This window comes from Python bivittatus, unplaced genomic scaffold (genome assembly GCF_059951505.1).
Source record: "Python bivittatus isolate LINGU-HERP-01145 unplaced genomic scaffold, Pbiv_v1 ctg000080_np1212, whole genome shotgun sequence".
NCBI classification, from domain to species: Eukaryota; Metazoa; Chordata; class Lepidosauria; order Squamata; family Pythonidae; genus Python; species Python bivittatus.
Window position 1 is genome coordinate 3,059,858 of NW_028277035.1, and position 23,877 is coordinate 3,083,734.

Genomic DNA, 23,877 nt, shown 5'->3' on the forward strand with positions numbered 1-23,877 from the left:
CTGCTAATAGAGATTATTTTAGCAAATAAGGATTTATATACTTTCTTACCACGGAAATTATTTTAATTATTGTTCAGTCACTGACAAGCATTTTATATCAAAAACTGAACTCCAATTTGTCACCCTGGATATGCAAGTAGATTTATATAATTCCCTGGAATTTGCTTGTTGACCAAATTCTGTAACTTAATTCTGAAAAATGTATATAATTCTACAATCAACTATTCTCTGAAAGGACTTAAGGCTGCAGCTTCAAATGGAAGAATCAATAATAAATTCTACAGAATCTTTTGTAATTAGGCAGTTATAGTTCCTCCAGAGAAACTTTAGCATTTATTATCGTGTGGGTGTTTTGAGCACTTTACAGTATCCCTTGCTTCTTTCAAACTATGGAGTGTATGAATAAATATGGTCACTGCCCATTCTGGGAGTTAACTGTTGTTGGGAGACTCCCCCACCCCAACTTTGAACAAGACTAAAGATCATCATTGCCTCATAACCACATACAGAGCTTAGATGGTTTAATAGTGAGGACTTGTGGCCAAGCACATCAGTTCAGGACAACTCAACAAAAGACATTCAACAGAGATATATGGGACAGAGGAAAAATTCTGATATTTCAAGAACACCAGAGTCAAATATATTTCAAGTACATGAAAGAACGTACTACTATGTGCCAACTCATAATGGGTGCACGTGGGTGGGGGTGGTGTCAACATCTCTGTATGTGGCAACAATAAACATTTTTATTGCAACAATCAAGTAATCTGTTTACTTCTGTTGGAGAAATCCACTATTTGCAAAGGTGTTCTTCAAACTATCCAGTAAGGAAACTTCAAAATGGAAGCATAGCACGCAGCCGAATTTTTTAAAATTGGGCAGTAGGCAGGAATAAGTCTTTATTGTTTAAATATTTTGTTTCTGTCTTTCTAATATACTTTGTGCCATATCTTAACAAATATTTTTTAACCATTTAAGATAGCAGAGACAACAGCAGTGGAGTGGAATGTACCAGTTACCCAAAGGTTTGGAGGTAGGAGGTAAACAAAAACAAGTTGGATTGCACCTCTAAGAATACAAGTCTTGGATTTAATTCAAAAACGGGACAGAAAGTTTGAAGCAAAATACAATCCACAAAAAACTAATAGACATATTGCCAAAAATGACATTGGGCCATAGTTACTTGAGTCAAATCTGTTATTTCCATTTAAGTTTTTAAGAGAACTGACAAATCATCAGTTTGCCACACCCCATCTCTATCTCAAATTTAATCACTTGATACAGTAAAAAATATTTTTCACTTCCTTTTTTCTCCACAATAAGTTTTTCTATAAAATTCTACTCTCCCAACAGACCAGAGGGTCCATTTCACATACATATTTTAAAACAGAAGTGGCACAATTTAATCCTAATGAGAATGGTGATAGCTTTCCATACAAGATAAACAGTTCCAATAATTTTGGTATAATTACACCCAATTTAGTTTGGAAATTGTAATTCTCTACAGTGTATTAGCACAATCCTCGAGAAACTCTTTTTGTGGAACATTCCTAACCAAATAATCCAATTTTAATACTGTTTTTAACAAAGCCAAGCAGCAGCAGAGCAAAACCGGAATGAAGTATGACCAAAAATGTAGTGCTGTATGAACACTAAAAGATAGCTAAAGATTAGCTGATCCAAGTAATATTTCAGACTAACTAGATTACATTTAAGATTAATAATATAGCTCATGGAAACAGAACACATATTTAAGAGATGCATCTAGACAGACATTTTTCTTTGTTTCATTTTGGGAAAATATCATATTGACATTAAGATACTGGAATTCCTACAGCACTTGTAAATGCTCACAAAAAGGTGCCCATTAATATCTGACTAAAATTTTTACTGCTTAAGATTCCAGTGGCTCCATTTATTGATTCTTTACTAAGTGGACTATTTAAAACCACCAAGTGTAATTTTTAGAAAGGATGAAAAATACAGAATAAGCACCCTTTCCAATTTGCCAATTTCAGCTAAGCTAAGTGGGGAAAAATAAAAACTGAAAGGCTTTTAAGTAGAAATGGAGAATAACTTTCTGAAGCTGAGGCTCTTTAGGTTCTCAGGGAGATCCTCTAAGAGAACAATGAGTAGTGTGCCTTTTAAAGGAAAGATTAACTTATATAAAGATTATTTAAGCCTGTAGTATAATGTATTATATGGACTTTAAACATAATCTATCAACTCTGATCTTCAATCCATAGCTGGAAGTGAAAGTTAAACTTGGCAGGCAGTACAAGGATCAATTTAACTGAGTTTTCAGATTCTGGTTCAGGCAGTTCAATCCTATAAAAATCTGTGCCTTTGGCTTCCCTCTGCTGTGTCTTGTTCAGAGGACTGAGTTATCTTTTTAAAAATTAAATTTGTGGTATCAGCCACCAAAAAAAAAATGACCCTTACAAAATGGGTATTTATTCCTGCCTGAGGCACTGGGCACAAATGGATTCAGACTCCAGGTGTTTTCTTCAGTTTGAGATGAGGCTTGAGACAGAGCACATTTTTTATGTTCTCGGATTGAAATGTTCCTAATAAATCAGATGGATGGACAGACAGAATACTGGAAAAATATTGAAAACCTCCCATGTGGACTTTAGACTCAAGCAGATAAGGACTGAACCTGTTGTAGTTCCCCCAATATAAAGGAAACATTCTCCTTAAAAAGAGCCCTGGTTAACTCCGGAATCCAAAGATGCCTTTGATATATCCTGTGAGACCACTCTTTGCTTTCTGCTCTACTTTATCTTCCAGGGGTGGGAAAGTGACATGGTTGAGAGCCAGATCGAAAAATAAAGGCTTGCATGGTATTGGCTGGAATTCTGGAGGGAAGTGCACCAGACTTGCTTGTTTGCTGACAAGAGAAGGATCCAGGCAGAAAGTCTCAAATCGTTCAGAAAGTGGCTTGATATAAAACGAAAGTAAACAGGAACAAGAATTAGGTTATTTGGACAAAGCTTGCTACCTAACACTCTAGCTTAAGATTTCTCAACCTGCACATTCCCTAATAAATGAACTTCAACTCCTCAAATTCCACAGCCAGCATGGCTGCGGTTGAGAATTCTGAGAGTTGAGGTTCAGAATCTGGAACTTGCCACTGCTGGGAAACCCAGGCCTAGTCTAGTGATGGAAACTTAATGTTTAACTTCCTGGATCATGCATTCAAGTAGGTACATCAATTGTGGACATCTACGAACAGCTGCTGAAGAAGCCTCAGAAAATTATCCAAATCTGTTGTGGAAATATCAGGCTACCAAATGCGAAAGAGGAAACTAAATATAAGTGTAAAGCCTTTCTAATGGAGTTGCAAATACTTGGTTAATATTAGGACTAAGCAACAGGATACATTAAATATTTAACACAAAACTGCTCTTCTGTTTTAAGTAAGAAGCCCAATTCTGATCAAGATCACCATATAGGTACCTCCTTGACCTACAACCATTTGGTCAGCAACCATTCCAAGTTAGGACGGTGCTGAACGAATGTTGGTTATGACTGGTTCTCAGAGTTCCGGACATCCTAGCACCCCCATGGTCATGTAACTGCAATCTGGATGCTTGGAAACCTGTTTGTGCTTACAAGCAGTTGCCAAGCACCCCATGATCACCATTTGCAACCTTCCCTGCCAGCTTCCCCATAAAGTCAACAGAGAAGCTGGGAGGGAAGGTTAAAGTTGCTAGGGTAAATCTTCCCCATCTGTGTGTCCTTTCCCAGCCCAGACTCATGTGGTGCCTCTTGCACACACCCCGCACACTCTCCCTGACCCGCACTTGTGCACCCCTTCACACCCTCCCCACCCTCATGCACCCTCCCCGACACCCCACACACCTGCACACCCCTCCCTCCCTCCCCCACCCAACTGTGGGATTCAGTTAACAACAGCAACCAGGACTGCAGGGATTGCTGTTGCTAAGCAATGCAGTCGCACTTTACAAATGCACTGCTTAGTGATGGAAATTCTGGTCCCAATTGCTGTCGTAAGTTGAGGACTACCTGTATATGGAGGAGGAAAGGCTTAACCCTCCCTCACTAGCCACTTGTTTCAAAGAACCCCTAACCCTAAAAAGAGCTTTTTCCTTTAGACTCTGAAATTGCCAGGTTGTGCATGAAGAAAGAGCTGGGAGATGGAAAATTTCAGCCTCCCTTGTACCTTATGGTAGTCTAGATCAAGACTCCCTCCCTTTCAATTAGCATAAAGGAAAAATAGAAGAGCCACTGCATGCAATATATTTATCATATCATGTATCTAAATCTTCAACTATCAAAAATCTCTTAGGAGATTTTTGCCAAGCTTCTTGTAATTTTTTCTCTCTGAAATTATCTGTTTAAAATGCATAGATAGAATACTCTCATGATTCCTATCATGCAGCATGGATGTATCTATGTTTAGGGAATTTTCTAAATTTCTGAGTATTTTTAAATTCTTCATCATTGTAATGTTAGCTCTGCAAAACCAAAATAAACAGCATAATTAAGGAATTCTGTCACCTTTCTCTGAATATGCTTCCATGTTACTGATTGTTCCTGAGCTTCTTTTCCATTGTTTCATCAAACAGGGACAATTAAAAATTTTTGTCATCATATTTCTAATTTGTGTAATTAAAATTGTATATTGATACATTACAATATAAGAAAAAAAGTTTAGGATCCTTCTGAAACTGTGCTTTTTCTGCATCACCACATACAGAAAGCAGCTTACCTTGCCATCTTTGACCTGGGATGGGGATTCTGCCTCATGACTGTCACCGGCATCTGAAAGAGTCAGAGAAATACTTGAGGAAAATGCATTTACTAGGAATCAAACCAGAACAAGAAGAATATAAGGCTGTATTTTTAAAATATGTCTGTGAATGAATGAAATTGTCTGTGAATGAATGTAATTTATGATAATGCTTACATTCAGTCTTTCTCCTTAAAATACAAATGATGCAATGATACCGAATTTTTACCAAATCTAGCTTTATAACCACTCCTTAATATCCATAGTATAATAATATAGAAAAGAGCCAAGGGATGAATGGTCCAATCTAAATCTGATGCAGGGATGAGCATGTCATACGTATTTAGATTAAATGAGGTCTATAGGCTTGTGCTAATGAATGTAGATAAAAGGTAGGCTTCAGAGAAAAAGCAACTGGCACCAAAGGAAAAAGGAGAGTTATTTGAGCAAGCAGAATTTCTGAATGGATGACAGCGGTGAAACTCACAGGGAGCAATGCATCAGAGGAGTGAACAGAAGGTCACCATACTTTGAAAGGAGTTCGCCTTCAATCTCTAAGGTACTCTATGGCCCTAAAGAATATCAGAAGTAATGTTCTTGGTGGCAGAATTCTGGATATAAAGGAGTCATCTTAGGTATGAAAAGACAACAGGAGTAAACAGAACGTGCAGCAGTGAGGGCAAGAGATGAACAGAGTATTAGCCAATATTGGCTGAAAGGGTCAAAGGGAGAAAGCTTTATTCCCCCAATGGTCTACACACAGAATCAATATAACTTGGCAGAGAAGGGAATATAAAAAAAGAAGAATGAGGCAAGGATGTTTTAAAGTCTAATTTACAACTGTTTAATTTTCACTGAACCTACATTTTCTTCCCCATAAGCTGTGGGGCAGTAGAAAATGATTACTTTTTCTTTCCAGAATGGGCCAGTCAAACCACTGAAAAAATAAAATATACAGTGGGGCAAAAAAGTATTTAGTCAGCCACCAATTGTGCAAGTTCTCCCACTTAAAAAGATGAGAGAGGCCTGTAATTTTCATCATAGGTATACCTCAACTATGAGAGACAAAATGAGAAAAAAAATCCAGAAAATCATATTGTCTGATTTTTAAAGAACTTATTTGCAAATCATGGTGGAAAATAAGTATTTGGTCATCTACAAACAAGCAAGATGTCTGGCTCTCACAGACCTGTAACTACTTCTTTAAGAGGCTTCTCTGTCCTCCTCTCGTTACCTGTAGTAATGGCACCTGTTTGACCTTGTTATCAGTATAAAAGACACCTGTCCACAACCTCAAACAGTCACACTCCAAACTCCACTATGGCCAAGACCAAAAAGCTGTTGAAGGACACCAGAAACAAAATTGTAGACCTGCAGCAGGCTGGGAAGACTGAATCTGCAATAGGCAAGCAGCTTGGTGTGAGGAAATCAACTGTGGGAGCAATAATTAGAAAATGGAAGACATACAAGACCACTGATAATCTCCCTCGATCCGGGGTTCCACGCAAGATCTCACCCTGTGGGGTCAAAATGATCACAAGAATGGTGAGCAAAAATCCCAGAACCACACGGGGGGACCTAGTGAATGACCTGCAGAGAGCTGGGACCAAAGTAACAAAGGCTACCATCAGTAACACACTATGCTGCCAGGGACTCAAATCCTGCAGTGCCAGACGTGTCCCCCTGCTTAAGCCAGTACATGTCTGGGCCCATCTGAAGTTTGCTAGAGAGCATTTGGATGATCCAGAAGAGGATTGGGAGAATGTCATATGGTCAGATGAAACCAAAGTAGAACATTTTGGCCTAAACTCAACTCGTCGTGTTTGGAGGAGAGAGAATGCTGAGTTGCATCCAAAGAACACCATACCTACTGTGAAGCATGGGGGTGGAAACATCATGCTTTGGGGCTGTTTTTCTGCCAAGGGACCAGGACGACTGATCCGTGTAAAGGAAAGAATGAATGGGGCCATGTATTGTGAGATTTTGAGTGAACCCCTCCTTCCATCAGCAAGGGCATTGAAGATGAAACATGGCTGGGTCTTTCAGCATGACAATGATCCCAAACACACCGCCCGGACAACAAAGGAGTGGCTTCGTAAGAAGCATTTCAAGGTCCTGGAGTGGCCTAGCCAGTCTCCAGATCTCAACCCCATGGAAAACCTTTGGAGGGAGTTGAAAGTCCCTGTTGCCCAGCGACAGCCCCAAAACATCACTGCTCTAGAGGAGATCTGCATGGAGGAATGGGCCAAAATACCAGCAACAGTGTGTGAAAACCTTGTGAAGACTTACAGAAAACGTTTGACCTCTGTCATTGCCAACAAAGGATATATAACAAAGTATTGAGATGAACTTTTGATATTGACCAAATACTTATTTTCCACCATGATTTGCAAATAAATTCTTTAAAAATCAGACAATGTGATTTTCTGGATTTTTCCCCCCATTTTGTCTCTCATAGTTGAGGTATACCTATGATGAAAATTACAGGCCTCTCTCATCTTTTTAAGTGGGAGAACTTGCACAATTGGTGGCTGACTAAATACTTTTTTGCTCCACTGTAACTATGCAACCACATGTGAAAAAAGGAAAGCCCTTCGTAGCCATTGCTGCTTTCCACTCTGAAGTGTAGGCAAACCCTGCCTCTTGAACCTTGAAGGCACTTCCCCATGAATACTATGCATGCGCGCATGTGTGTGTGAGAGACAGCCCTAGACCATCAAAGGGCTCTGCCACTGACAGTACAGTCTAACTTTCACACTGTAAGTTTGGAAAGCCACACTCACCTAATATGGCAGCTGCTTGCAAGGAGTATTTTTCTGCATTTACTTGAGTAATCAGATCCTGAACATCAGGTAGCTCCTATATAATATCAGATCAATTCCATAAAAGACATATTCTTAGTAAGGTTTCATATTTCCTCCATGTTCAATTTTTTTTCAAGAACTAGAAAGTCACCTAGAATAACTTTTATCATACTCACAGAATAGAAAAAATAAAACAAAACTAAACAGATCCAAATACACTCTTGCCCTGTTTGGCAAACATACTGATACACACATTTGGGACGTTTCCTACAACTTCAGAAAGTATCTGGAAGTCAACTGTAGTAGTACATTGTATTATAAAGTCTTTAGTGCAGTACCATAAACATAGTATTAAACAGACAAAAAGATGAGCATTTATCGTCTGGAGATAAAAAGCCAAATTGCATGTTTGAAAATAAAGTTTACCTAATAAATTTCCAAAAAAGAATCTCTAGGTTTGCTAATGTAACAACTTAAATTTCTCTCTTTCTCTCTCTCTTTCGCTGTGGGGAAAATAGGAAGCAGGAGTATTAGGTACATATGCCGCCCTGAGTTGCCCAAAGTATAGTCTTAAAAAATGGGCAAATTGGTCATTATTTATGTTTCACCAAATGAATCAGAAACATGCATTACAGCTAGCAGAGTATGATCAGTTTCAATATGTATACCCTCACCTACATCACCTTAAAACTCTGTAATGCATACTTCATAATTGGTTTCCTACCTTTAAGTTGTTTTTGTTAGTCCCAGCTTGAGCCTGAACTTCACTGGCATATTTCAGCACTCGATCATACAAAACAAGAGCTTCACTCCATTTTTTCACCAGGACATAGGACTGTGCAATGAAAAAGCACCTAATAGGAAGGGAAGACCATACCAAGTATATTGGTAAACTATGGCTCAATTAACTGCTTAACTATCCTCAATATACTAAGAGCACAATCGTCTTGAAATTATCCACATCCAGTCTTTCCCACTTTACATCCTCCTGTCTGAACTGCCTGGAGGAATGACATCAGGAGAGAGGGAGAGACAATGAAATGGCTGCATCTACAGAAATAACTGGAATGTTTCCTACAATTCTGAAATCACTGTTTGGTTTCATGTCCTCTCCTGCTATCTCCTCAGTTCTCAGTCTTGGATCTGTTATAATCAAAGGACTCTTCAATTCATATAACTGTGGCTTAGAAGAAATCAGCATAAGAAAAGTGACTCCACATTCAGAGTATCTCTATTTGTATGTACAGTACTGTGCAAAAGTTTTAGGCAGGTATGAAAAAATGCTGTAAAGGGATGACATGAAGAGACAGAAGGATTTGAGGCAGTCTACATCCACAGGAGATCTGTGGTTAGTTCTCCAAGATGTTTGGAACAACCTACCTGCCGAGTTCCTTCAAAACTGTGTGCAAGTGTACCTAGAAGAATTGGTGCTGTTTTGAAGGCAAAGGGTGGTCACACCAAATATTGATTTGATTTGGGTTTTTCTTCTGTTCGCTCACTTTGCATTTTGTAAATTGATAAACATAAACAATTACAATATATATTTTTGAAAGCATTCTTACTTTACAGCTTTTTTTCACACCTGCCTAAAACTTTTGCATAGTACTGTGTTTCTGTGCAGGTCCTTTTTATGATCTGGAATCTCTATTTTCCTTATTTATGCTGCATATATTGTAATGACACCTCCAGGACAATGAGAAGGAGCTGCTTTCTAGTACTATCACAAATATTCCTGGAATACCACAAATACCTTTTCTCCTGCTGCTCATTCCTGTATTGTTCAGATCTAAGCCACTGTATGACTGTGACTGCTTTATTGTGACTAAACAAGTAACTTGGTTGTTTGTTGGGAATTACCTGTAAGCCTTATACACCAAGGTTTTTATTCCTATCTCCTTTAGGTAGCTTTTATCTTCTTCTAGGCCAGGAAGTTGTGGCAATTCTGCCAGATTCTTCAGTGTGATCAAAATGGGAAGACCGAAAAAAAAAAAAGAGAAGCCCTTGAATGTAAGTTAGATTCTCGTCTAAGAGTTTGTATAAACAAACATATATTTTATCCAAATAAATAAATTTGACAGTATAAAGAATTCCATCCACTTTAGAGAGTATTATCTGTATAACAAACTGATTACAGTAGTACAGAAACTATCAGAGCACTATTTTTAGATACTGTAATTTCCTTACAAAGTAGCACCCTTTACTAGCTGTCCAAAAAAATTACCTGTAATTATCAAAATTATTCAGGAAGCAACTGCATTTGAGTGATCCTAGGAAAGTGAAGTATATGTTTGTTATATTTAGTGCCCATGAAAATAATAATTATTCTTGTGCAAAATCTGCATGTCAACAATAGTACAAATTAGAGATATTTGGTATCATGCCTTGCTGGGACAGACTGCCTGAAAGAGTATCTTCTGGGGTCTGCAAAAAGCAATGAACAAACAATATGGTACTTTTCCATGAAGCAAACGTTCAGAAAACCTCCTTATTTTCAACACTTCTACAGAGTATTCAATGGAGGAACATGATTTGATGCTGCCAAACAACACACCAGGATCTGCACCTCCAATTTAATAGCACGTCTTTTTCCCATCTGTTTTGCAATCCCCTTAGAAAAGATAAAAGCAAACTGGAACCGTCAGCTTCTCCCTCCACTGCTAAATCACTCCTTATGTGATTACCTGTAAAATGATGTCATAAAGGCGTATCAAATCCTGAGGTCGAGGAACACGCTTGCCGTCTTCCTCTGGCCGCTGCTGACGAAGGAGCGCCTTCTGTAATGCCTTTGCCATGCTCTCATTGCGCTTGATTGCTGTAGACAGCTTGATGTAAGTCAGGTAGCTAGAAAACAGAGTTGAAGAAAATGCTCTATTAAAAGTCATTTCAAAATCACTTGAATGCATACAGAGCTGCTAATAGATGAGTTAGGCAGGAAAGAGAGTGAGATGACTCCCAAGCTGTCCTACTGTTTGCCCTGAATGCTTTCAATCTGACAGTCTTGCATTTCTGGTTTCTGGAAAAGCTCTTACCTGTGTAGATACTGAATATTAGTGACTTTTCCAGAGTCTATTTCCAAAGAGTGATCCCGCTGCTTCTGTAGGAAACCGAACATTAGGTGTAATTTATTTATTTTGGAAAAGAACGTTTGCATGCAAACAAAACTGTAGAATAGCTGCAGTTTATTACAGCTTCACAAAGAATCCTATAGGATCTACCATGAAATAGTTCTTCAAGCAGACTCATCGATGATTTTATTTATATCCTGTCTTTCTACCCAAAAGAGACTCAAATGCATAAACCCTACACTTTATGCCCACCTGATCTGGTTTCAGTTCTTCACGAACAGCTTGTATTGCATCCCGACACTCACTCAGTAAAGACTCAAACAAACGTTCTTTAGTTTCTTCTTCTTCTGCCTAAATAAAGTAGCACAGAAACATATAAAATCTTTCAATCACTGCTACTTTTCTCCTGAAATCAAGAGACTAAAACTTACATTAGCAATTGCAACCAATGAGTTTTACAAACATGTTGTATCACATGCAACATTAGTGAGATTTATACTACTCATTGATAAACTGTGGAGATTAAGTCTACAGTTTAATATTTCTACAATACAGCAGAAAAGGCACAACTGATATCTTCAGATTATCAGAAAAAATGCTTTCATAATTCTGTTAACATTTCCTAAATTTAATTCAGTGTGAACCAATAAACAAAACCAAGATCTTCTATTTAGTACAATCATGGCATAAAATATGGCAGGGGGAACGTTGGCAAGAATACACAAAATCATTGGTTAAAGAGCTCCATCTCATATTCTTTCCCAATAAGCTACATTACAAACATCCGCTACTTTGGTTCAATTCCATTTTATTTTAGAACTTTCTGAAGTGTAGGTTCTATTTTGATGCTTAAACTGCGATTTATCACCATCAGACTATCAGGAATCTTTTTGCTGTTGATAACCTATGGTTCTATCCTACCTCCCACAAAAAAAAAAAAAAAAAAAAAAAACCTTCAAACCCAACAGCACTATTTTCTCTGACAGGTTAGGAACTGGAAACTGATTGATCTCTGTGGATGGTTTTTCCTCAGTTTTTTTACTTGCTAATTTAGGATTGGGAAGGAATGTTTCCAAAGTCAGAATAGCCTTAGGTATTCATTAGCGTTTTGTAATATGTAATGCTTTGTCAGATTAAAGTACTTAAGATCCATTGTTTATAGAGTATGTGTTTGGCTATATTCTACAATTCAATTACTTAGAATTTTGACAAACTTGAATGCATCTTCAGAAAACACATTGGAATATAAGAATCACTATTTTAGGATAGATTTTATTTTATTTTTTTAAACTGCTTTAATGAACATCCTTTCAATGTATAACTGTTCATTCTTCCAACATTAATTGGATTAATAAACTTCAAAAATAAGTCCCTAATTTTCAAGGTACTCAGAGGAACTTAAGTTTTCTAAATTTGAATAATCACAGAGACAGGCCAGACTAGTTTAACTGCTCCACCTGTGAGACCATGCAAAGGGGAAATGCCAGAATAGTAACACTGAACCAAAAGGCAATGAGACAGAGATTTATTATTTTACTTATATAAAAATGAATATATCCTCCTTTTGTAATATATCTGTTCATCTTCCAAGGTACCTTTAAGGGAAGGAAGAAGTTAGCAAATATTCAAGATTGTGTTGTATATGCTGCTTTGGTTCACTTCCAAGACACAAACAAGCAGACTGCACTACAAAAGTAAGACTTTGAAAAAGTTACAATAACAGAAGAGTTAAATAACAGCATATTACTCAATAATCTAAACTGAGAGTACGATGTTCCTGAACAAGATTAAGAGTTTTAACAAGTAACTTAAGCTACCTGGATCAAAAGCTGTTACTCTTTTAAATATGGAATTTATGAGTTTCAATTTTCGGCTTGGAAAGATACTGAAAGCATTCTTCTTTCATATGTCCCAGGGCAATGTTCACCATTATTACCATCCATGTAAACCAGGAGTGAGCAAGACATGGCCAGACCCTTCCCCATTACAGTATTTGATGGCAAATTGGGGGCAAACAGCAAAAGATGGCTGTGTTTTGATTATCTTGTTTCATGCCATGAGCTGTAATTCCCATTTTTAGACAAAGGTCCTGGTTGCTCAGATTCATTTTATCTTCACCTATCTAACCAATCTGACTCTTTCACTAAATGCAGCTAAATATTGCTTTGTTGTCTGGAGTATTCACCGCAATAAATCAATAAACAGCTTCTCAGAATCTTTTTACACAAACAAGCTGATTAAAATGATATTTTTCATTTTATTCTGTTCAGTTGTTCATTTTCACTACTCCCTATTTGGAAACTGTATTTTCTAATTTGAATTAATTTTGAACTAGTCTACATTAAACGAACTAAACTGGTATGATTTCTTGCCCATATTCAGTGACAAATGAATTTAAATACACACATGCACTTAAACTATATTTAAATTTCCCCCTTGGTATAAAAATAAGAATGTAACAGTGCAGCTACCGAGCCACACACAAAACTACAGGACCTTGCTTACAGTTCATATCACCGGTTTCAGGAGAGTCTACTTACTTGAGTGATAGCTGCTTCAGTATCAGCCAACCCCAGCAGAAAAATCCTCACTTTGTCTATCTTCACAGGCACCGTTCTTCCCCTCCATTCCACCTCACTCATAGTGGCTGCCTGTTTTGCTCGGGTCTGTGTGATCAGTGACTAGAAAATACAGAAATGTTGGCTGGGTGCTCTGATGAGAAACATTTATTTTCCATAACAGATTTTCCTTACGGCGTACAATAAATAATATACATATAGTATGAGAGTTTAACTTTCAAAGTTATTGCAATCACAAATTCTGATTATTTTATAGCCAGCTCTACCATGAAGACAGGGAATAACCAGAAAACATGTACTTAAAGTGATTTTACACATACAAAATTAAAAAGAAACCTTTGTCTCATATGGAAAGATCAATCAAGGTTGTTGTGAAGCTTAAGGTCTGGGGACACTGTCATATCTTTCAAAGTTTCCCAACAGGGTACTTCTTGGCAAACATGCACATAACTAATTTGCTAGGTGGCCCACTGAAGTGCAGGAAAGGCAGAGAAGTTTACTTTGGGTGTTCTCAGGATACAGAAAGGCATGTTTGCAAGCATATAAACTTTCCCTAATATTGTTGAAGCTACATGCTTAAAGAAAGCAAGTATCTTTCAAGTCTGCAGAACATACACCTATCCCACTTACACAACTTATGGTAGTATCTACTTTAATCTAAGCTCTGCTGTAGAATTAAAGTGTAAAATTTTAAGCTTGGTCCCACAATACTTATTGGAGTATAAGGTCTTTCTGCAGCTCCAATCTACACTCAAACCTACAAAGCATTTTCCAGGAGAAGCTCCTAGAAGAGACTATTACTACCAAGCGCTGTGGTCTGTAAGCCTCACAAAGGGCACTATCAAAGAGTTGTTGGGAAGAAACTGAAGTAGAAGATGAGAAACGCATTATCCTCAAAAGTACAAGCTTTAAAATGACAGACTATTCTGTTAGCAGTTGCAATGAGCAGACAAAATACTGGCTCAAATTCCATCTCACGTGAAGGTCACACTAAACTCTACAGCACACGACCTTTTTAAGTGCAGCCCAAATGCTTCCTGTCTTTTTAAATACAGTGAAACCTCACTGGACACAAATGCAACAGAGTCTGCATGCAATGGACTAAATTTCTGCTGCAACTGATACAATTGCAAAATGGCAACATTGCACAAATCGTACCATTGTGCAATAATGTCATCACCCAGAGCACAAAAAGTATTAACCAACTAATCAATTAAAAGGTTTCACTGTAACATTTCAGTGTTTTTGTTTTGCTGAAATTATGTTGCATTTATATATGTATTTCATATGTGTAGGCTGCACTTTTTATATGAGTTTTTAAACAAAAAAAACCAGATAATTTCTTAAGATTAAAACAAATGAATTAATTAGATTAGGGGAAACAAAGGAAATGTTATTTTTTGGACCTATCCACAAAGGAGATAAATAACTATTTAAATAGATGGTATTTGATTTACAGAAGAGGATGAAAACATTAACTGTATTCATTTCCCACCTCCTGTTGTTCTTAACAGTAGAAGTGCAGAATCTGTGGTCCTCTAGGTTTTTTCAAACTGCAATTCTAGTAATCTCTGACTACTGACTGGAGGAATCAGAGCTGATGTGACAGTGGAGACTTAAAGCTTTCTTTTCCCTACTATAGTTACAATTTAGCTATCGCAGCACAGATTTGTATTTTTAAAATAATTTCAAAATATTATTTTGTAAGATAATTTTGAACTTTGGGTTTTTACACTGTATTTTAGATATTTTAAAAGAAAAGTGGCGTAGAAATTAAAACAGGCAGCAGTAGCCATTCTTTCAAAGGGAAAAGTGTGAGATTAATTACCTCTAGTTTTTCAGCAAGAAGCCCTTCGGTGCCTCCAGTTCTCAGCCTCATTTGCATTAGCTCACTAATAGCAGACTGGTCACCTAAGAAACAAGTGACAGAATACAATCAGCCTGTCATCCAGCACAACAATTTATCACTTAATGAAAACACACTGCAAAGCTTCAAGAAAGCTCATAGCACAGTGGATGGTAGCATTACAAGGCATGTATTTTAACCTACTTAAATAGGCGGGAGCATGCAAGAAGCTAAGAGTATTAGTATATAATTGGCTGCTATCTGCACTTCACACCAAAAACGCTGGACAGAGAAGTGCCAAGTATATCCAAATGATGTATTTAATACAACTAAACAAGTATTAGTGCTTTGGGCTAGAATATACATTAGAAATATTTACATATGACCGTAATCTGCAGCAAAAGACCAAAATGTGAGGAAAGGTTTCTTAGCAGTCTTCCATAAAAAGTTGTTTTTCCTTTTCCAAGAAGGAAAAGATTTTGCTATTTTTTATTTAGAATAGAATAAATGATGAGAGAAAATGTTAAGAATCCCATTAATGAAAACTGTCACCTTGCACATTTGTACACTCTTCTCAAAAAGTATGACGAACTTATTTAAATCAATACAAATATCACACTGAAGAATATTCTGCATTCAATCTACCTCATGCATTATTTCACAGGAAATTGTATGAAAATAATTATCACTAAACTCTTTCAGTATATTTTTCTTCTTGATTTACTTACCAATATTATAAGCACAATAACGAATATTTGGAGAAATTTCTTCCACTCGCTGGTTATATAATATTGCCTGCTCCTCTGTAAATGCACTAGCCAGCTTTTCATAAATGGTTCTGCAATAGGAAGGTAAAAGCTAAATATTCAGTACTTTATAGTATTAAAACTGTTTCTTTCTATCTGAAGGGTTACTGTAACAATACGGAGCTTTTAAGCTTCATCATTAGGCTGCACAGGAGCAAGATGTATTACATGGATTTAAAAATTTTCAAGAGAAAAAAATTCTACATCCAGAACGATCTGGATGAGAAAAAAGTAATATTTAATAGTCTACTGACATAAAAATAACTTGAAACTCACTTGCACTTGTTGAAAGCCTCCATTGCTGCCTTCCATTCCTGATGCTCAAATCGGAGCATACCTGTGAGGTAAGCTGTATATGCCTACAAGAAAGATGGAGGCGGATGATAGGCAGTGCGACTGTATGGTCTTATAACTGGTAGCCTACTGAATCTGGGTTTCTTCCATAGCTATCAGGAAATACCTTGAGATATTCCAATATCAAATACAAATAAGTATACTACTTATTTTCATGAAAATAAAATAGGTGTGGTATGGAGTCTAAATTATTTTTTTATAACCACCTAGACAATATTTTTTTCAGAAAGCTGTCTAAAGTCAAAATGTACAGAGACTGCATGAGTTTTCTTTTCCATAGGAAATGGTGGTGGTGGTATATATTCTTTTTAGTCACTCTGCTAGAGAAGTACCAACCACTGCTGGGCAAATAGTCATATTACTTCACTATAAAAACGGAATACCCATTCAGATAAATGGACAAAGTTGCACAATATCTATCTATATAGATAGATATATTGATAGATAGATATAGATATAAATTATATTATTTATAATTATATAATACTTATAAAAATAGAAATATAAAAGTTATCTTGTCAATAGAATAAAGTCAGAGCTGAAAAATTTGCTGGTTTTGATTTCCTCATCACTATCTATGAGAGCACGATGCATGGCCATCCGTCTGTTGCTGAACTACAAGTTCCAGCAGTGCCGATATGGCTAATATTTCCATATGCTGGGGGATGCGCAGCTCATTAATGTTAAGGTTACGCAGCATGAACTTGTTGGACAACTGCAAAGAGCAACTATTACCAAGCTGGTACCACCAGATGTACTGGACTTTATTTAGGAATTCTGAGAACTGTGCTCTCAAACTCTTCCAAGTTGGTATCAGCACAACATTATTTTATTCTCTCCTGGTTTTTATTCTGTACTCTACAGACAGAAACAAATATTTTTTTAAAAAGTTTTTAAAATATAATCTGGGCATCCCTGTGTTCTCACATTTGCTATCACCTCCATCTTGTTTTACACTGTCCTTGTTTGATTTTAATGCTGGCACTCATAACTGGAATCTGCTATTAAAACATTGGGTGAAGAAAAAAATATGGTATAAGTGCACTTTACTGCAAACTAGGTCCAAAAGCTTGGTTTGGTGTATATCCTCGTTTATCACTATTAAATTACTACCACAACCAGAAACAGAATGATAGTGATAAATTAAACCTCTTCAAGCTGTTAAAAAAGCAGAGAAACTCAATTTTCTGACTTTCCAGTATAAGGTCCAATGAGGTAAATTACTCCAAGTCAGCTTTTGAACTAGTGGACAGGTTTCACTGGCAAAATGAAGGAGATATCTAGGAGGAGTGTGTGAAATTATTTGCTCTGAATCATTATGAGTGCAAAACTATTGTTTCAAGGCATGAAATGAGCTGTTTCAAGTATTTGGGAAGCATTTTGAATTCAAAGATCTGTTTTGAGCATGAAACTTTTTGTGCTTGAATTTGAAACATTTCCAAAATGTTTGAAACAGCCCATTTCACAAGCAAAATGTCACATCTCTAGTATGTACTTTTTACTGAGTTTCTGTTCTCACTGAGCCCGTTCTTCAACTATTTGGAGATCCACACTGGAAGTTGCAATGGGAAAAGGCATGAAGATATTCCCACCTGCAGAAGAAAATCCTGGATCCAACTTAAAATGTGCTAGATATGTGTTACATACTCACAGATTAATATAGGGAATTCCAGAACATCAAAGAATCACCCAAGTTTTTGCATATCAACCTCTTACATGATAACACATATGCACATCTACTTCTCCTGAAGAAACCCATACGCACAAGTCTTCTTTCATATGAACATACACATCTAATTTCTTTTATTTGATGTGGTACAATTTATGGGAGGAAGCAGTAGTAGTTCCATCAAAATGTCCTGACCCTGAAACTGATTATTCTGACTGCAGAATGGGCTAACCTGTTTCAGGCATAGGGTCTTGTACAACCCAACTGATTAGTATATGGAAATTTAAGATTTTATAAGGGTATTTTTTTCTTCCTTCCTCTTTTTTGCATATAAAATAACACAGCAGAAGGTTGGCCCTTCTGAAAATAGTTTATGAGTTGTGTCCAAACAGACTGCCTATCATTAGCTATAATAGTTCATAACTTTTTCTTTTCTATTTTTCTGTATTCTTCACAGGAGCTTTTATCATCTAGAAATTAAATTCAATTGTCCATTAAGAAATGAATTTCTGTATATTTTCTCTGGCTTTTTAGAAAAGTTTTAAAAGCTAGTAGTAACCTGAGCTTCCAGCTTTGTCTTGGCATCCACCCGGCTGCTTTCACAGAGGTGCTCCAGTTCCTCAGCACGTTTTACTGCTTTGCGCAAGCGAGATAACAAATGAAAACGTTTGCGTGGTTCTGTGTTGGCTTCTTGCTTAAGCTGCATAGCATAACTCCAGGCTCTTTCAGCATCCATAAGAATCAGGAGTAAATATCTATGGCATAGTGTCAATTAAAAATTATTCAAAACATTTATCCTCATTTTCCTTGAGAATTTCAACAAAACTAGAAAACAGATATATCTGTTCCTATGCTTCTGCCCAAATCAAGCATCTTGTCTAAAGCCAATTCCTGTCAGAACCATTCAAAGTACCTTCCTATCAACTGATTATATTTATATATCATCCTCTCTTCAGAATTCCTGATGAAGGAGATTCCCACCACAAGCCTTCTTTTATCCTTACAATCCTGTGAAGACCAATTTTGCCTTTACTTATCTATTAGGAGGGATTTGAAGACCTGGCTCTGCCATCTGGCCTGGGGCGGGGAGGGAGGATATCAGAAATGGGGTTGGCTGGCCCCTTAGCGGCCTGGTGTGGCCCCTATTGGCCTCTTGGATTTTTTAGCTTTTTTATTTTTGTAATGTCTGGTTTTTATAACTTTTAATTGTATTTCTAATTTTAGTTTGTTGTAAGCTGCCCAGAGTCCCCCGTTGTGGGGAGATGGGCGGGTACAAGTCAAATTAATAATAATAATTACCCTGATAGATTTTGACACTGTATTTATATGTACATCAATAACATTTTAGAAATACAGTATTTCTAACACTGTATCCAAATGACAACTGCATGACAACAGTGTAGCACTTATTGTGAAGGCAATATAGGCATCTTGAATGGTGTACTAGAGGCTGGACTGTATGACCTATGCTGAATTTACAGTCTCAATACTTCATTCTAGCAATACCAGCACAGAGACTGGAATGCTCATTACATGGAATCAAAACATCTTCAAAACATACTAAGAGGTTTAAAAGAAAATAATGCCTACAGCACTTCAAAGATTTGCTTCAGGAACACAAAAGCAGTTTTCTCTGTAAAAACTGTATTTTTTTGTATCTGAAAAAGCGTTCACAGACACTGGGGAATATATTTTATTAACATTTCATATTTTTTAACACCATTTTGAAATGTGGTTCATCTCTCTTTTGTTCAGGATGCTGTCCCCCTTTTTGTCCAAGAACAGAGGAATGGTAAAGAGATCTGATTCCTATCTCCAATTCAGAAATGGAAGGTAGAAATATGTTAGCCTGCCTGACCTCCAAGCATAACACAAAGTGAGCTCAGAGTTTCTAGGAGAAGCAGAGGCTAGGCCTCCTTCATCTTCGTATTTCAAATTTATGCTGGGAAATTGAAGCTTGCTATAATTCTACATTTTCCCTTGGCAATGAAAGACTATACAAACTGAGCAGTTGGATATGAATGCAATGATATGCAAGAGATCTTTCTGTTCATGGAAAAGGAGAGGGTACAAGCATCTGCAAAGGAAATTTGATAAACCAGCATGACCCACCCTGTTGAGTTAAAAAGAGGGCGCTAGATACAGCCCATTATATCTTGCAGTTATGTAATCTCCCAGTACCTGTTGTCAGATAACAGCTCTTCTGTGACTTTCTTTCCTGTGAACTTGTGCCTATTTCCCATCTTGAAGTTAAGAGTTTTTCTGAGCCTCCTTAGTCGACGGGAGCAATAACCTCTTCAAGGGGTGAACATAAAATAAATGATTAGTTCTTATTTAGAGTAATACTTGCTTTCTATTCTACCTTCCCTATTCTCCCACCAAAAAAAAAATTGTCTCAGGGAAAACACATCTGCAATCTGTAAAATAAGATAGGACAATATAAATAATAACAGAAGACTTAAAGGAAGTCATTTAGTAAAAGTTATGACCATGGAGGAAGATAGGCTCCAAACCAAAATCAGTCAATTCATGTATCGATTCTTGAAGTAAAAGACAGCAAGAAACTGACAAACTGGAAATCTCAATCTTTAAGCTAGAATTCTACTTTTGAACGGATTCACAGTTGAGTATCAGTGAAATATTATCTGCAGAAAACTTATTTTCAAAGTTATATAGGCTTATGAAGAACATTAGGTTCCTCCAGTGCACATGTGCCAGATTCTTCAGTCTGCACAGGGAGCAATGCTATCTGTGCAATTTATATAGTCAGTGAGGTGGTTTATGAAGGGAAGTCATTTATGAGATGAAGCTTGGATTACACAACAGTTCTCCGCCTACTTGAATACAGCGTTCCAAATTATTTCCTTCCATCCAATGATGGTGTACTAGAAAATATGTATAGCATATACATACAGGGTTAACACTTTCCTAAAACTAAGCAACCAAATTATACTTAACATAAAAATATACCACATATATTATTTATTAAATTTATATGCTGCCCGACTCCTAGCGATATTAAAGACAAAATAGTTAATATTACTATCTAATTCATTCTACTTTTATTTTTTTCTCTAAAACCAAGATCATTTATGACTACTGAAATAATAAGCAATCATTTATGTTAATAAAAACAAAACTATTTATTGTTCAACTGATAACTTCTATGATCATTCCTTGCATACTAACCTGTATCTCTGAAAATCACCATGACGTAGGCCATGTTGCTGCTGTGATTCTTTAACAATCTGAAGAACTAAAAGTCTTGTTAAGAAAAATATACCTTAGACAGTCAAATCATATATAATATACATTTTAGTATCTTTTTAAAGTTCAAATATGATGTTAGCAACTGTTTCTGAAGTGATTATAATGGAAAACAGGCTGGATGGCAGAAGTTTTTCCTGCATTTAGTATTCATATACCTTAGACAGTCAAATCATATATAATATATATTTTAGTATCTTTTTAAAGTTCAAATATTACAAGTTAGCAACTGTTTCTGAAGTGATTGTAATGGAAAACAGGCTGGATGGCAGAAGTTTTTCCTGCATCTAGTATTCATATTCTCAATCTACAAGCTTTTGTTGCCTGTTTGGCTTTGGAACAAAAACAGCTACAATTTTACCAACCAAATAAAATATGTTATTTAGCAGCTGATATAAATTTAAACTAGTGATTTACTTCTGGACTTGGAAATTATTAATAAAATTATACTGTACATGCTGTCATTAACTTGATTCAGTGGTAAGCCAATATAAATGCATTTCTAGTTTTAGCTTCAAAATTGCTATCCAAAAACAAGCTATATATTCTGGGGAAACTCAGAAATTTCTAGAATTATTACAGATTAGCATTATATATCACTGTCATGTACACTGATTATATTAAGGTATAGTTCCCATTAAGATATTTCCAAAGTTTACCAAATTAACATTTCAGGGTCACATTATTTTTGTGTAGCATTTTACTTTACAATTGGATAGAATACATTTAACTGTACCACACTCTAAAATGTGAATAAGTTTTTGAAACTTGTAATCTGTTATATAAATTTCACTTTATTTCCCATGAAAGGTCTATAAACAGGATTGTTGCTTACTCAATTATTTTCTGAGAAACCGCATGCAAAGACTTCATATTTCACCTCCCTCTATATACTGTACAGACATGCCTACATCTCCCTTGGGGTAATTCCACAAAAAGAAAGACAAAAAAATCAAACAATCGAATTTAGTTTAAAAACCCAACTGCTTTGTTTTACAAATCAAAGGCAGGCCACATACCTATTACCTATAAGATCCCAAACTTGGTTAATGAATTTTTATTTCATGCAATGCCTTGCAAAGAAAAAAGAAATACAGCTTCATATTGCCTGGTTTAAACCATAACTAAAGGAAGTCTCTAACCTCCAATATGCCCGGACTATACTTTCTCTATGTTCATTTCAGTGGGGGCCTCTCCCTCCACTTGGAAGTCAGCCAATAAATCGTTCGTCACTATCCGAAATTCGGGAAGACGAAGCAGTTAGAAAATATAAGCGAAGATCGGAAATTCCTCACTGCAGAAACCGAAGCCTGGGGAGGACTCGCCCTTTGGCTTAAGTGACACGTCCCCACTAGCGCTCTCCCCTCCAACGCGCCGGTAGGATACTCTCCAGGCCCAGGCTATCTCCGAGGTGACCGGACTTCGGTTTTTCATTCTCCTTGTTATCTTCCAGGACAGCCATGGAACCAGCACCGCCGCTACCAGCACAACCACTGCCACCGCCACGACCACCAACGCTGCCTCCGCTACCGCTCCCGGCCACCTGCCGCTCAGCCGCCATCTTGCGCCTCTTCCGCTTGGGACATGAAGCATCACGGGAAAGGAAATAGGAGCCCCTGAAAGAGCCACGCTCACGAGTCGTCACCACTGAGGCTGACGGGACGGTGGAGGACACGTGCAGGCTGGTCAGAAAGCAGCTCGTGGAACAGGCGTCTTAAGGGCTGCTTCACTCGCTTTATTTTGGCTGAATGAATTGCTTCCCGGGCCTCCGTTTTTAAATACAAGGGATTAGAAGTTGGAGTTTGTAAAGGCAACATACGAAGAATGCTTGCTAGGATTGTGGTCTGGGGTCGCTCAGGAGCTATAAGGAGTGTCTGTAAAAGTCCCGGGCAGTGGAAGGAGCGCCAGAACATCTTACCTGCATTTTTTAACGAGGCAAATGCCTTTTATGTGCCTAGCAGAACTCCCGCTTTTATATCAGGGTTAGGCCACCCATGCTGCTTCAGGTGCTGTTAAACCACTGGCCATGCAGACCAGGATAAGGCTGGTGGAGATGGGAATGGGAATTCAAGAAACCAGAGCTACAAATTTTCCATTCATTTTCTCCCTGTTAGAAAACACTGCTCTTAGGTTTCTGCCTGTTGAACCCTGTAAAAGAACATAAGCCTTTGAAGATTTTTTAAAAAAAATTTAATTGTAAGCTGACCAGCGTTGCTGTGGAGTCCGCAGCCTCGAAATTGAAATAATACATCATAATAAAACAAAAAGAAGGCAGTTATGCTTGGTCTCAGTGATTCAATAAATAACACCAATTTGATTTAGCCGCAAATGTTGGCTCCTTCAATATTTTTTAAAGAAAACTGTTGAGATAATTTTATTTCATGAAGGATTTGTGAAGTAGTTAAGCTGCCAATGCCCTGAGTCACTTGGTGAGGGGGTGGTTGTACAAATTGAAATAATAGATTGGTATTAGTTAAGTGCATTGTAGTCAGTTTAAAGAATGTAAATTATGCTCTATATTCTTACAGAAGGTAGGAGTTAAATTTTAGCATACTGTGTCCTGACTTTCAGAGATAGTAGCAAAAAGGGGTTCAGAATTTGCAGCTGCAAAAGCACCTGAGTAGTTTTATGAATGTATAAGGGAGCCTGTGGTCAGATTATTGTATTACAATAACTTTATTATAGTTATTAACTAATTAAAAGGAAACTAAATTGTGAGACAGCAATTACA

General features: G+C 37.0%; 1 protein-coding gene across 1 annotated transcript; it reads right to left on the reverse strand.

Moving 5' to 3' along the window:
• Positions 1-1,069: 1,069 nt before the first annotated feature.
• On the reverse strand, positions 1,070-22,733 carry SRP68 (signal recognition particle 68). Its single transcript, XM_007435711.4, has 16 exons — positions 22,533-22,733; positions 21,069-21,135; positions 20,061-20,174; positions 18,439-18,634; positions 16,133-16,215; positions 15,779-15,888; positions 15,033-15,115; positions 13,166-13,306; positions 10,878-10,976; positions 10,590-10,654; positions 10,242-10,401; positions 9,418-9,512; positions 8,285-8,414; positions 7,540-7,615; positions 4,736-4,788; positions 1,070-2,940 (listed from the first exon to the last, which is right to left on the reverse strand). The coding sequence occupies exons 1-16, from the start codon at positions 22,705-22,707 to the stop codon at positions 2,713-2,715; spliced, it is 1,875 nt and encodes a 624-aa protein (XP_007435773.1). The 5' UTR covers positions 22,708-22,733; the 3' UTR covers positions 1,070-2,712.
• Positions 22,734-23,877: the final 1,144 nt, after the last annotated feature.

Coding starts and splice junctions, on each gene's coding strand:
- SRP68 (XM_007435711.4), bottom strand. CDS start 22,707: ATGGCGGCTGAGCGGCAGGTGGCCGGGAGCGGTAGCGGAGGCAGCGTT. Junction 15,889..16,132: donor GAGGCTTTCAACAAGTGCAA/GTGAGTTTCAAG, acceptor TTCCTATTGCAG/AACCATTTATGAAAAGCTGG. Junction 2,941..4,735: donor CCCAGGTCAAAGATGGCAAG/GTAAGCTGCTTT, acceptor TTTTATATCAAG/CCACTTTCTGAACGATTTGA.